Genomic DNA, 15000 nt, shown 5'->3' on the forward strand with positions numbered 1-15000 from the left:
TGTTGGGTTAATTTCTGAACATTATTTCACCTCAGCAGAAAAACAATGGCTGGAGGTCCTGGGCACCCTGCTTCGAGCCTTGGGACGCAGCAGCCGACACCGGCAGTCTCTCCCTTCATGGCAAGTGTGTTGGTCCAGATGAGGTTGTACAAGTGTCTTGTTCTGCCAACTCATATAAGTACTTTCAAAGTGGAACAATGTCGCTAACATTCATTTCGGACTGCCGTGTGGTGAGGGATCTGCTCCCTTTTCCAGTGATAATAGGCTAGGGCTAGGCGGCCATTGGTCCTGCACAGACACCCAGCTGGCGGCAGCCCCCACTTGCGTCCTTTCATGACACCAGGCCCCTGTGTCCACTGCCATCTGTCATCACACTTAACGCTGTTCTTAGTACAGAAATGGAATTGGGGACGTGAGGAATGGAAGCTGGGACGTGAGCTGTGCTTTTCAAACTGAGCAAGAGTCTGTTTCTTTCTGAATGTTAAACAGGCACTGAGTGTGTCGGCGGCCCATCGCCCCAGGCTCCACGGGCCTGAGGACCCAGATGACTAGGTGAAAGGTTTTCTTTGACCTTAGGGGATCCCAACTGAAGAGCCAGGAGCAAGCATGTTCTACTTTCTACCTTTTATTGTCACATGAGCCATGATCCTACAGACTGCTGACAAGCTTGGCTGAGCAAGGAACCCAGGGGTTAGCAGGAAGTAAGGAAAGGTTGCTGGGAGGAGGGCCTGGGTTCTTCCTTGAGGAGAAGACAGCAAATGTGTCCAGCCTGGGTTAAGGGTAGGGCATTCCTTATCCCTGTCTGTGGGCCTGCATCTCGGAGCCTCGCGTTGGAGATTGCTAATGGGTCAGAAATGGGGGGGGGGGAGGGGAGGGGTGCACCTTGATTTGCCCACTCCGAGCTTTGTGTTCCTTTAGCTAGAAGGCAGCAGGGCCCTCCAGCATCCTCCTTCTGCCCTGGTTTTATTTGTCGTGTCCTGGGATGATGAAGCAGACACCAGGCTCAAGCCCCAAAGTGCAGGGAGATGGGAAGTGGGGTGTGACGTCAGGGACTGCAAGAAGGCTAGGGCCCAGGAGAGCGGGGGAGCTGCCGCTGTGCAGAGCTGGCCTGTGTCTTCACAGCATAACTGGGAAAGGAAGCAGAAGTTGATAGGGTTGAGTCATCAGTTTGTTGTCCCTGCCTGTCCCTCCCAGCATCTTGGAACTGCAGAGCAGTCAAAGGCCCCATCCCCACCCCCCACCCCTGTTGTCCCCCTGTTGGGCTCAGGTACTGTGCTTCCAGCCACCAACCTGTTCTGTAAAGGCCATTCCAGTGAATGGTAAAGAATGGCCCAGTGTCACACTGCAGCACTAGAGTACAGGTGTGGGTGACCCCACCCCTCCCCGCCCTCCGTGGGTCCCCTTACTTTGGCCCAGATCCTGCTTGGTCACACCCAGGCCAGAAGTCAGGTCCTCCGGGTCCAGTGGTTCTGCAAAGCATCAGGCTCAGCTGTTACTCTTACCCTACCATACACACACACTGTTACTATTGTGCCTTCGGGCATCTTTCCCAGTTAGTATGGCCTTGAGCTTGGCAAAGGAGGTTGCCACAGTATACAGTGTGCTTAGGGGGTACAGTGAGATGGGGCGGGGGCTCTGGGACTCCAGTGTAGGACAGCGTGTGTGTGTGGAGAATGTGAGAGGAGACAAAGGGGAGAGAGGACACACAGGAGTGCCCAGGTGGATAAAGGGACAGATGCATGAATGACAGTGGCCATTGCCAGGACACAACCAACCCATGTCCTGACCCCATGTATACTAGGAGGGACCTCAGACCCCTCAGCCTTCCTGGTACTTCCTACTCCGTTAGATTACTGACACGGTGGCCCCTGCTTACCGCTGCAGTTATGGCGCCCGCGGCTCTTGGTGTGAGGGACCTCAGTGCCGTTGGGGAACACACACCAGCAGTAGCCAGTGCTCCCGTGGCACTGGAGTGGCATATAGTTACCGTTCTCGTCGCACTTGGGACGGAACGCACCAGGGTGGACGTCGGGGACATGGCTGACTTCTTCCTGGCACTTGGTCAGTACTGAAGCTACAGGCATGATGAAGACAGTGAGTGAGTGGGCTCTGAGCCAGGATCTCGGCAGAACAGAGACCCACATAACACTGCCATGGGCTAAATGTCTAATCCGAGCTGCTTTCCTTATTCTACCCATTGCATAGATGGGAAAACTGAGGCTCGACGTTGAAACCAGCAAGGTCCAAAAAGAGGGAGAGCATGGCTGCTGGAGTCACTTGCCCCAGAATATAATTATTCTAGCACTGAGAGTTTGTTACAGTTCATACTAGCTCCTATGAGTCTGGTTTCTGGAGAGGGGGACACCTCTGGGAGTCTGACCTTCCTGTTACTGGGATAACCCAAGTAGAAGTGGGCGCTGCTGTTTGTTGGGGATGCTGGAGGGGAAATTCAAGCATTAGCTAGAAGTTGGTTGAGAGAGCATGTTGCTCTCTTCTATATATTGGAGAAACTGAGGTCCAGGGCAGAATGGGCCACTGGTCTTCCATTTGTGGGACAGAAACCCTGTGGGACAGGTTTGTCCAGCACTGCGTAGCAAGTTAGCGACAGCACCAAGGTAAGAACAAAGCATTCCCTAACGCTTTAGGCCTCAAGCCTCCTGTATTGCTGTATTGGGCATCGTTGGTGAGGTGAGAAGTGCCCAGGGCACTTCCTGATTCTGTGATCCTCTGCCTCCCCATGTATTAATGTAGCGCAGGGGCGGCGTCCTTCCAAGAACTCCTGCCTAGTAATGTTTTGAGTTGGTTTTGCTCCAAGACTGAGAGACAAGAGGCCACTGTAGTCTGTGGACACATGTGTGAAAGAACCCACAGACAGGATGTGAGGGGTTCCAAACCCTGAAGGAACAGCCAAGAAGAGACAGGGAGCTGAGAGACCGGGATGCTGTAACAAGCAGGCCAAAACTCCCATCCTGGTACCTTTCGGCTGAGTCTCAGTGAGCTTCTCCTCCAGGGAGTTCTTGCTCAGTTCAAACAAGAGCCACTGTTTCATCCAGCTCTCGAAGACCTAACAAGAATAGAGGCACGTGGTTCGGAGTCAGCACCCTACCCTCCCGGGCATTACCCTGCCAACAAACTTGGAAGATCAGACAAGCTGAGCATCTGGAGTCCAGCCGAGGTGCCCCTTAAAGACCCACAGGGCTACCAAGAAGAGACTTGATACCCTATGAGCATATACAGGGGGAGGAAGTCCCCCTCAGTCACAGTCATAGGGGAGGGGAGTAAGGGGAAAATGGGAGGGAGGGAGGAATGGGAGGATACAAGGGATGGGATAACCATTGAGATGTAATAAGAATAAATTAATAAAATTTAAAAATTAAAAAAAAATAAAGTATTGCTAAAAATCTAGATGTTCTTTAAAAATAAATTCTCCCTGGGGTTAAAAATAAAATAAAATAAAAATCTCTTATATAAGCATAAAAAAAAAAACCCACAGGGCTTTTGTGGATGTTAGGAGGCCCTCTGCAGCTCCTAGAGAACCGTTCCCCTAAACCACCCTTTGCCTCTTTCTAGTCCTTGGGCTATTGTAGAAAGAGGACATTCCTGGGGCTGGAGAGATGGTTCAGTGGTTAAGAGCACTGGCTGCTCTTCCCGAGGACCTGGGTTCAATTCCTAGCTCACAGAGCAGCTCACAACTGTCTGTAACTCCTGCTCCAGGGGATCCCTCACATGCAGGCAAAACACCAGTGAACGTAAAAACCAAAATAAGACACGCCTTTAATCCCAGCATTCCGGAGGCAGAGGCAGGTGCATCCCTGTGAGTTCGAGGCCAGCCTGGTCTACAAAGCGAGTCCAGGACAGCCAAGGCTACATAGAGAGACCCTGTCTCAAAACAAACAAACAAGAGGAGGAGGAGGAAGAGGAGGAGGAGAAAAGAAGAAATTGCAAAAGAAGCTCTTAACCTTCCAGTCCATTCCATCCAGAGAGTTCTTAAGCTGCTTCAGGTTCTCCGGGAAGCTTCCCTTCAGCTGTGGTAATGTCAGGGGTCCAGATCTCTGCAGAATGTCAGGGCAAGGGGAAGATTATAAAGAACATCGTGATAGGCAGGGGGAACTGTGCACCCAGGGTTCCCAGGTCTTCATTCCGAGGAATAGATGTTAGCCACCAAGCCCGGACCCTGGCCTCGGTGATGGATGAAGAGCACGCAGGAGTGACAGCTACCCAGCTAGGGTCCAGGCCAGCTTCACCAGGACCTTCAGTTGTCTTCTCACAGATAGCCTGTTCTGAAGGTCTCATCTCTGCCTGTCCTCACACAGCCAGCTGCACCTCCCTCGTCCCCTGGTCACTGGGCTGTTAAAAGTTATTCCCCGCTGTAGGCCACAAACCCTGCCTAGAACCTAGCACAGAGCAGGCATGTGCAATATTAATCTGGGAAGGAGAATAAGGACCAAGACTTGGACCTTAATTTTTTTTTCCACTGGCTGGAAGCCAAGTGGTGGTGGCGCACACCTTTAATCCCGGCACTTGGGAAGCAGAGGCAGGCAGATCACTATGAGTTCGAGGTCAGCCTGGTCTACAAAGCAAGTCCAGGATAGTTCAATTCCCAGCAACTACATGGTGGCTCACAACCATCTATAATGTGATCTGATACCCTCTTCTGGCCTGCAGATGTACACGTGAGCAAGGGCCAGAGTCCCATGTGGACCAGGGTACGGCCCACTGGCTCTGACACTCACCATAAGCAGGTGCATCACATGGTCCTGGGTCATGTTGCCGTACTTGGTAGCATTCTGCACAGGCTGTGGAAAAAACAACAGGGTTACCAACAAAGGTTGCGATGAGGGACATGCAGGGGCAACAGCTGAAGTCCAGAAAGAGTCAGGTCCATCCACTCAAAAGCTCAGACCTGCCACCTCCTAACATGGGAGCCCAGCCACTCACTCCCTTTCTGCCTCCATGTCCTCACTGGTCAGACTAGCATAGGCTTTTCAAGGCCTTGACAATAGCAGTTTTGTTTTTTAAAAACCCTCCCATGTGCCCCTTCCTTTTCTCCTTCAAAGTCATGGCCTCTTTTTTCATTAATTGTTACTGCTTACATATATGTTTATTGATATACACATTTATATCTAAATAAAATACATAATGCAACCTGTATGTATGTTTTCAGTACTTCCCCCTGGTTAAGGCAGAATAGTTTATGAGTAACAGCATCATTGCTCTCAAAGGCTTGGAGGAGGTGAGGGACTATGGGATGCTGTGGAAGATTAAGAGGCACCTCGAAAGTTGCAGAACTTGCCCTCTCCCCACCAGGGTAGCCCCAAGAGTTCCGGCCTCCATCACTCTGACAAACCTCTCTGAGGTGGGCCCTGCTTCTCCCCAGCAGTTAAGACCTCGCTTCCTTGTCAGCTATTACCCTTTGGCCCTCCCCTTCGGCACCTGCCCTCTGCCTACACCAGATAGTATTTCCTTCCTGCCACCTTCCTTACCCCGTGCAGCATCCTTTCCATGGACATTGGCCGCATCATCAAGGGAGCAGCCATCCGCATCTGGCTCACAGGTTTGGCCGCTGTGGGGCAGGGAAGACAGGATGAGTCAAGGTCCGAGGGAGAAGGGCACCCAGGGGTTAAAATCTGAAACCCAGGGATTTGGGGGTGGGGGTGGGAGGTGGGAGCGGGCGAGGGCTAGATGGAGAAATGGGGTCTGTGGGGTGAGGGACGGTGAAATGGTCAGGACAGGTGGAACACGCACATTTAGGAAGCTTCATGCGAAGGCTCTCCAGTTGCAGGTTCTGGGAGGTGACAGTCAGCTTGTCCAGCCGGCCCTGCTGCTCATACAGGAAGTAAGCAGTGGTGGCCTGCCCAGCCAAGAGCAGAGCCACCAGGACAGAAAAGCCCGTGTACAGGGCTCCGCGGCTGCACCTGTTGTGGGGGTAAAGTATGAGAGTGATGTGGAGGGTGGCTCAGGGTGGGGCCATATGCCCACACCAAGCCCTCTCAGACAATGTGTCTCCACTGTGTCCTCTCAGCTTACGTCAAGCCCTCCAATAGCCAGCTACAGAGGTGAAAACATCCCCCACCCCTCCTGCTGACCACCAATGGCCTTCCCAGGTAGAAATCAGAGCCACCAGGGGCCCAAGCTTCAATGCGAAGGAGAATGAGTTCCTTGCCTCCTCTGGGTTTTGGTATCCCGTCTGTGCAGTGACAGGGTAAAGTGGAGTGCCTTCCTTGCCCCCAAGTTGTCTACCCTGGAGATCCGAGGAGCAGAGCCCCCCCCCTCAAGGGGAAAGGGTTTGGTTTGGTTTGCTTATATATTTGTTTGTTTGTTTAGTTGGCAGAAAAAGATAGGTGAGTTTGCTATGTAGGGGAAGGAGGGGCTTTATCCCCAATGCCATCGCTAATCCCGCAGTGACGTCAGGTTTAAAGAGAAAAGGGAAGGGCAACCCGCAAAGAACGCGCATACATTGGAAAAGAGAAGTGGAGCCTAGTCATTTTACATGCGGAGTCGGGAGGAACCAGGTTACCAGGCTGGAGCAGCGCCAGGAATCCCGGGCTCCAGAGTCCCTCTGTCCCAGGGGTCCCTGGAAATCTGAACAAGTCTTCACTAGTCTCCCAGCTCTGTCATGTGTCACATGAGTAACCCTTACCCCACCCCACCGAGCAATTCTAAACCTTGGGCCTTGCCCAACATGTGTGCATCCCTGGGTGCCTACGTGTGCATGTATATGTAGGTGTGCACGTGCGCATGCGTGTGGAGACCGTGTTAGAGGTTTTCTTCGATTACTCTCCACCTTATTTTTTGAGACAGGGTCTCTCGGAACCTGGAGCTCAAAGGTTTAGCTACACTGTCTCCCCAACGAGCCCCAGGGTCCTCTTGTCTCTGCCCCCCAATACTAGGATTACAGGTGCTTGCTTTTCAAATGGGTGATGGAGATTTAAAATTAGGGCCTCATGCTCACATAGCAAGCAGTTTATTAACTGAGCCATCTTCCCAGCACAGTTTTCTTTTTTAAAAGATCTTACTATGGCCATGGAAGCATCTTGTAGGAACATCCACCTTGGGAGAATTCAGCAGCAACACAGATGCCTAGGTCTGGATGAATGTCTCGGGCTCATGGGTGGCCAGACCTTCAGACCTCAGGACTCCTTACAGTTTTGGGGCTTTGAATAATGTTTTGGGGTACATGCACATGTTACAGTATGGAACATAAGGCTTGTGACTCCAGACCCTGAAAGTTCCAGTCCCTTCTTCCCCCACTTACCCCTTGGGTGGGAAGAACTATCATCACCCTGCTATTGTTTGAACACGTCCCCTTTAAAATTCAAGTGCTGGAGCTGGAAAGATGGCTCAGAGGTTAAGAGCACTGACTGCTCTTCCAAAGGTCATGAGTTCAATTCCCAGCAACCACATGGTGGCTCACAACCATCTACAATAAGATCTGGTGTCCTCTTCTGGCTTGCAGGCAGGATATTGTATACATAATAAATAAAGAAATCTTAAAAAAAAAAAAGAAGCTTAAAAAAATAAAATAAAATAAAATTCAAGTGCTTTTGTGAATAGAGTCAGGCACCCTTGTAAGAACGCTTAACAGAAGGAGTTGGTCTCCTGCCTTTCCACTGCCATGTATCTACAACACAGCAAAATACTCATCGCCAGAGATGCCAGCACTTTTTTGATTTGGAATCCCCAGCCTCTGTAGCTGTGGGAAATAAACCTCTGGATTTTTAAAATCTAGATAAATAACCCCGTCTGTGGTTTTCTATTATAGTTAAGACAGAGTCCATTAGAAATTCTCAGGATGAGTCTGCATCTTGCTTACTCCAGCAACCAGGAAGGGTGATTTAGGAAACTCCAGAAGGCCTGTCTGCCTAGTAACTTATGATGTCACAGACACAGCTAATTCTTATTGGCTGTATGCTTGCCAACCCACTGTATTTCCTGAGCCAAGGGCTGGCCCAAGGAAGACTTATTTTGGAAGGAGAAAGCAAAAAACTCTTTTGGGGGGGGGAGGGAGACCAGACAGAAATGGGGAGAAGTTCAACTTCGGGGCCTTCTGAAGGAAGACGTAGCTTGGCTCAAGGTCTTTGCTTTATTTTCTACTGGGTGACTCCTGGGACCTCTGAACCTCTCTGCTACCCCATACTCAGATCTAGTCCCAGCTCTACCTCCTACCACACGAGCTTGGGGAAAGCCACATCCCTCCCCTCGCTGAACTTCAGTCTTTCAGAGGGCCAGAGGGCACAGGTTGAATTGAAGGTGAGAGCAGGGATCCATAAGCGGCATCCTGCCTTTTGCTTGCCTAACTCTGGGACCATGAGCAAGTTGACACTTCTGCATGTGAAGCAGGTAAGAGCTTGGAATAAGAGATTGTTAAATAACATAGAGATGAAATACCTGGCTCCACACTTAACACACTTTTATCAATAATAATTGCTCTCAGGGAGGCCACTATCAATGATAATGGTGCCCTCCGGGAGGCTAGATGTCAACTCTAGCATCGGCCCTCCTTCCTCTTTTATTAAGTTTATTATTATCTTGTTTTTCTGAGATGGTCTCATGTGAATGAGGCTGGCTTTGAACCTCTGACCCTCCTGCCTCCACCTCCCAAATGCTGGGGTTATAGGCATACACAGTCACATCCAGCCTCTTATGCCTGCCTGGGCTTTGGTTCTGATTGAGTACCAACTCTTCTCACCTCCTGGTTTTACTTCCTCCTTTGTACTTCCTCCTTGTTTAATTAAAGGGGGGGGGGAGTAGTTGGCTAAAGTCAGAAGCCAACCAGAACTATCAGAATCATGACACACATGTTGCTAGGTAGAAGTGTGCACAAAAACGCCCCAAAGCAAACCCTGTCGGGAATGGCTGAGAGTTTAAGGCTTGGATCAGTTTTAGAAGCAGGGACTGAACTAAAGTGAAAAGCAGACATGGATTTGATGACGAGGCACCCTCTCTGAACACAGCCCTCACTGAGTGGCCTGAGCTCAGAAGGCTTCCATCTCCCCTCTCCACAAATGAGGCCCCGAAGGGACCCAGACAGGAGAGTAATCTCAGACTAGTCCTGGTTCAAAATGCTCTGTCCAACACTCACCAGCTGAGATAAACTGAAACTCACATTCCTTTGTGTAAAAAAACCAAGCATGGTGTGATTACCATTAATCTCAACACTCAGGAGGCAGAGGTAAGGAAATCTGTTAGTTCAAGGCCAGCCTGGTCTACACTGTGAGTTCCAGCCCAGGCTACATAGTGAGACCAGCCTTAAAATTTTTTAATGGCAAAGGCAGGGGGAGATAATAAAAATGTCCAACTCCTAGCTACAGTAACTGTAAGAATTAAGATCGTTTATAGCTTGCTTATTATTACAATGACAGTCATGAGCATCTGAGAACTGGGGGAAAGTACACAATAAATGAACTGTTCTCATAGCCGTTGCTACTAAGAAAAAGGTTATAAAAAAAGAAAAAAGTAGGCTGGACGTGGTGGTGCACGCCTTTACTCCCAGCACTCAGAGGCTGAGGCAGGTGGATCACTGTGAGTTCAAGGCCAGCGTGGTCTACAAAGCGAGTCCAGGACAGCCAAGGCTAACACAGAGAGACCCTGTCTCGAAAAGCCAAAAGAAAAAGAAAAAAGGAAGAAGCTATGATTTGTCTGCAGTCACCTATGACAGCAGTAAGAGTTTCCCTGGAATTCCCCATTGCGCTAGTAATCCATATCTGGTTACCTTCTTCCCAGAACACAATTCCTGTGCTTTCTCTCAGAGCCTCTCTCAAACCCCTTTCTGCCTGGAAACAGATGACGTCACATCTAGTTTTACTTCTCCATAGACAGCAAATCAGCTTTGGCCGCTTCAGGGTGTGTGTGGTGGTGGTGGGGGGGGGAAGAACAGGACAGGAGGGCAGGTGAATTCTAACCCTGTTCGAGGGGTTTTGGGGGCATGAGGCATAAGACTGGGGTCTTTTGGAGGCTAGGAGCCCAGTGCTATCTGGATGGCACTGGTGCCTCTTGACACAAAGCACTGAGCCCCTTCCACACAGGTAACAAGAGCAGCTTCTCCTTCTCCCTGAGCAGCTGCTAGGATGGCAGTCACCACACACACACACACACACACACACACACACACACACACACACACACACTTTCTGCCCTACACGCACGTTTCAGGTGTGGACTCGGGTATGGCGAGGCTCTGTCTTAGCAGTTATGGAAGTTCTGTGTGGGGACCCTTCCGTTGTCCTCAGAAATGGTTTCCAGTGGAACCGTTTCCAAACTGGAGGCTAGGAGACCAAACAAGCTTAGAGGGGAAGGGAGAACACGTGCGAGGGAACAACACTACAGTCTTAAGTCTTCTGACCCAGAGTCATGGCCCAGCTTCAGAGGCTCTGTGAAGCCCTTTACATTGCCAAACTCTGGGGAGTAAATCCAGGGCTCTTAATACAAGTCCTAAAGAAGCCCTGGCTTTACAGAGGGGAAGTAGCTAAGATATTGCTAGGGTTGGGGGGGCGGGGTAGGGGGCGGCAGACAGGACACAAAACTACTCAGATCCAAGTGTGGTGGCACGTGCCTTTAATCCAGCACTTGGGAGGCAGAGCCAGACAGATCTCTGTAAGTTCGGGATCAGCCTGGTCTACATAATGAGTTCCATTACTTATGAGTTGTATTTTTTAAAAAAACAAAAACAAACAAACAAACAAAAAAACCTGTCTCACTCAGAAAGTTAATGCTCAAGTTGGCTACTAAAGGCAGCCTTCCTGCAGCTCAGCACAGTGTCCCCTCCCCAGGCCTGCATCCTGGGCTTCCACAACTGAGGGCTTTCTGCTGCTACACACACATACCTCTCTGGGGCTCTAGGGCGCTGGCCCAGCATGGGCGTCTGCTCGTGGTTAGAGATGAGGTCGCGCTGATCGTCCATGGCTCTGGCCTCTAGTCTTCCCCACAGGTGCTGCTGCTGCTGCTGCTGCTGCTGCTGCTGCTGCTGCTGCTGCTGCTGCTGCTGCGTGTCTGGGACCCTTGAGCCCTGGGATCACCTCTTGAAGCTGATGCTTGGAAGAATTTGATTCGTCCACAGCAGGTAACTCCGCCCACGTGGTAGATGTGGAAGTGAAAGCCACAAATCTGGAAATACCCCACTCACTCAAAAGCTGCCCTCTCTAGGCAGGATGAGGGGAGTACCCTAAGCAGGTAGGAAGGCCTGTGTGATCTCATTGGCTGGCCAGGGTTTTCATCACTTGTTACTAGGCAGACCTCTAGATTCATAAGGCTCTTTGGATGGCTCTAGAAACAGACTTCCTCCCCAGACAGAAAAACATTTTGAGGCAGAAAGTGCCTTTGTCTACCCTTTCTCCATGGATAAATGAAGGAAGAAATCCTCCTTCGACAAATCCTCCTCTTTCTGGTCCGCATGCCATCCCGTGTTGGAGTCGTAGTGACACTTGCCATTATGACTAAGCCATGCTTGTGAGACACTGTGATCAAATCGTAACTGGTCATGTTTTATAGGATCTTTGCAGTGTCTTAGAGGAGGATGCCTTTTCCTGGGGTTCAGGTGGAGGTTGCAGTGCAGAGAGGCTATGTGTGCCTAGGCTGGCACACGCAGGCAGGGATGGATGGAGCCCTGGTTCTTAGCCTTCTCTTCTGCTTCCCAGGGCTCAGACTGCACAGTGCCTGTGTGACGGGGAGTGAGGCGAGAGAGGCTGGTAAAGGGTGCCTTGGAGATTTAACTGTACTGACAAGATTTTAGCAGCCATACCTGTACCTACAATGTGACACAGTAAGAAAGATCTCTAGAGGCCTGGCAGTGGTGGTGCAAGCCTTTAATCCCAGCACTTGGGAGGCAGAGGCAGGAGGACCTCTGTGAGTTCAAGGATAGCCTGGTCTACAAAGTGAGTTCCAGGATATCCAGGGCCACACACAGAGAAACCCTGTCTCGAAAAATCAAAAAGAAAAAAGAAAGAAAGAAAGAAAGAAAAGAAAAAAAGATCTTTAGTCCCTGAACTTGGTTTCTGACAAAAGAGCCACTAAGGCCTTGGGGTCTAGAGTGGTAAGGACATTCTGCTGTTTTAGAGAGAAGCCTCATGTAGCCCAGGCTGGCCTCAGACTCACTACGTAGCTGAGGATGACTTTGAATTTCTGATCTCCCTGCCTTTGCTTCCTGAGTGCTGGATTATACTTGTTCACCACCACGCCAAGTTTACGCAGTGCTGGGGATTGTGGTGGAGAGTAAGGTAAAAAGAACTTTCCTCTTATTCTTAGTTATCAATGTATTGGTTTACTTGGTGATTTCTGAAAAGCCCTGCTGGTCCTGCCTATTTGCCAAGAGTGACGTCACTTGCTCCCTGAAACAGAAAGACCTGGAGAAACAGCTGAAACAAGGTGTCGCTGCCCCTAACAACCTGCTGACTACCACATGTGCTTCTGTATCATCTTACCGGCCGGCCCTCCCCACCTTGTGGTCTGAGAGCATAAAATGAGGTCACAAACTGGAGCCAGTATCAAAGGTCTTCGGGGGCTATCCTGGCTTCCGTCCACTGGCGACATTGCCTCTCTTCCACTCCCACTGGTGTCAGAGTGTCTTTCACAAAGATCCCCACAAAGGTTGAACCCAGGGCTTCTTTCCTCATAGACAAACACTCTACCAACTGATCTCCATCCCCAACCAAGAATATATTATTGTATGTTAGCTAAGCTGGAGGTTTGCTGCCAGAGGGACCAACCACCTGATGAGAGAGAGAGAGAGAAGGAGAGAGGGAGAGAGGGAGAGAGGGAGAGGGAGAGAGAGAGAGAGAGAGAGAGAGAAATGTATTGAGTCGGGTGGCGGTGCACACCTTTAACCCCAGCACTTAGGAGGCAGAGGTAGATGGATCTCTGAGTTCGAGGCCAGCCTGGTCTACAAAGTGAGTTCCAGGATAGCTAGGACTACACAGAGAAACCCTGTTTTAAAAAAAACAAAAAACAAAACAAAAAATTAACAATCTAGAAAGGCCAATAGCCATGTCAGAGTTCTAGAAACAGGGAACAGAAAAAATAGAGGGCGAGTAAGTTACCAGTGACGTACTTAAATACAGTTCTCAGAAGTCAAGATCTTAAATTTCCAAACTGAAAGGATCCAGTGAGTACTGAGGACAAGATAAAAAAAAATAATAATAATTTCACAGCTGGGTGGTGGTGGTGCATCTCCCCCTTTGATACTAGCACTTAGGAGGCAGAGGTAGGTAGATCTTTGAGTTCAAGGCCAGCCTGGTCTACATAGAGAGTTCCAGAACAGGCAGGGCTACACAGAGAAACACTGCCTTGAAAAGCAAATAATGGCCAGGCGGTGGTGGCGCACGCCTTTAATCCCAGCACTTGGGAGGCAGAGGCAGGTGGATCGCTGTGAGTTCGAGGCCAGCCTGGTCTACAAAGTGAGTCTGGGACAGCCAAGGCTACACAGAGAAACCCTGTCTGGGAAAAAAAAGAAAAAAAGAAAAAAAGAAAAAAAGAAAAAAAAAGAAAAGCAAATAATGATAATAATTCCACACCAAGGCATATATCATCATGAAGTTTCAGAAAAGTAAAGACTAAGAATGTTCTGTGAATTTTCAAGAAGAGAAAATGAGATTCTGACATCAAAATGTCTTTAAGTTTCTTAATTATGACTCTGGAAACCATAGATAATGGAATAATGACTTCAAAATCCTATGGGAAAAATAATTTCCATCCTAAAATCTTCACTGAGATAAACCATCACAGAGATGTGTAATAGCTTCTCATCACTGTAACAAAATACATAATGAAAGTAACTTAAGAAAGGAGGCAGAGGCAGGCAGATCTCTATGAGTTCAAGGCCAGCCTGGTTTACAGAGACAGGACAGCAAGGGCTACACAGGGAAACCCTGTCTTGAAAACAAAACAAAGCTGGGCTTTGGCTGCTCACACCTTTAATCCCAGCACTCAGGAGGCAGAGGGAGGCAGATCACTGTGAGTTCGAGGCCAGCCTGGTCTACCGAGTGAGTTCCAGGACAGCCAAGGCTACACAGAGAAACCCTGTCTGGAAAAAAATAAAACAAAACAAAAAACAAACAAACAAACAAGGAGGAAAAAGAAAAAAGAAGAGGAGGAGGAGGAGGGAGCCTGGTTTAGCTGTTCATTTTTAATTCTACTACTAAGCAAACAGTAGGCAACTAGGCAACACTGACAGAGTATCCATAGTTCAAGGATAGCCAGAACAACCATTAGTGAGACCCTGTCTCAAAAAAAAGAAGTGCTGGGAGCTGGAGAGACAGCTAAGTGGTCAAGAGCACTGTCTCCTCTTCCAAAGTTCCTGAGTTCAATTCCCAGCCACCATATGGTGGCTCACAACCATCTATGATGGGATCTGGTGCCCTCTTCTAGCGTGCAGGTGTACATGCATGCAGAGCATTCATATAAATAAATACATGTTTTAAAAAAAGTGTTGGCCAGGTGTGGCAGCACAAGCCTTTAATGCCAACACTCTGGGAGGCAGTGGCAGGAGGCAGGATCATTGTGAATTGGAGGCCAGCCTGGTCCAGGACAGCTAAGGCAGAAGCAGGAAGGCTTGAACGGCACACCCTCATGGGGAGGTAAGGGAGAATCCAGTTCTCCAATGTAGGAAAGAGTCTGACTCAAAGGGAGAAAGGAACTGACTCTTGTCACACAGCAAGGTCCATAGAGCAGGAACTGGCCTCCACAGGGTGTCGGGGTGGGTGCACAGGGCAGAGAGGGACTGAGTCACCACCAGGACTACATAGAAAAGAGGTGACTCCACGGCATCTATTTTTCCCACAAACTCCCAAATGCTCAAGCTCTGGGGTTTTATCAAAAGGACCTAGGGCCAACTTGAAGAGGCAGCTGCCAGCCTGACGTAGAGCAATGCCATACCCTAGGAGAATAATTTGCCTGCCTCTGAGAACAGAGTTATGGTCCATCCAGGCCGACAGGGAAGGAGAGGAAAAGCTAGAATGTGAGGGCCTGAGGATGGACCTCAGTGACCACAGTGCTTGACTAGCACGCATG

General features: G+C 49.6%; 1 protein-coding gene across 2 annotated transcripts; it reads right to left on the reverse strand.

Annotated features, from left to right (window-relative positions):
- Positions 1–609: 609 nt before the first annotated feature.
- CD74 (CD74 molecule) lies at positions 610–11004 on the reverse strand. Of its 2 annotated transcripts, XM_084778229.1 has the most exons (9): positions 10824–11004; positions 5746–5915; positions 5484–5563; positions 4734–4796; positions 3960–4052; positions 2977–3064; positions 1877–2074; positions 1407–1469; positions 610–1127 (listed from the first exon to the last, which is right to left on the reverse strand). In XM_084778229.1, the coding sequence occupies exons 1-9, from the start codon at positions 10898–10900 to the stop codon at positions 1117–1119; spliced, it is 843 nt and encodes a 280-aa protein (XP_084634355.1). In that variant the 5' UTR covers positions 10901–11004; the 3' UTR covers positions 610–1116. The 2 variants fall into 2 exon arrangements, with proteins under 2 accessions (XP_084634355.1, XP_084634356.1); XM_084778230.1 differs by lacking the exon at positions 1877–2074 and having other exon boundaries at positions 10824–11002.
- Between the last annotated feature and the right edge of the window lie 3996 nt (positions 11005–15000).

Source organism: Acomys minous (genome assembly GCF_964271855.1).
Source record: "Acomys minous genome assembly, chromosome: 4".
In the NCBI taxonomy this organism is placed as follows: Eukaryota; Metazoa; Chordata; class Mammalia; order Rodentia; family Muridae; genus Acomys; species Acomys minous.

Excerpts from the sequence above, each read along its gene's own strand:
- CD74 (XM_084778229.1), bottom strand. The coding sequence starts at position 10,900 with ATGGACGATCAGCGCGACCTCATCTCTAACCACGAGCAGACGCCCATG. Across the intron at positions 4,797-5,483 it reads TGGAAAGGATGCTGCACGGG|CCTGTGCAGAATGCTACCAA; the intron begins GTAAGGAAGGTG and ends TTTTTTCCACAG. Across the intron at positions 4,053-4,733 it reads ATGTGATGCACCTGCTTATG|AGATCTGGACCCCTGACATT; the intron begins GTGAGTGTCAGA and ends GACATTCTGCAG.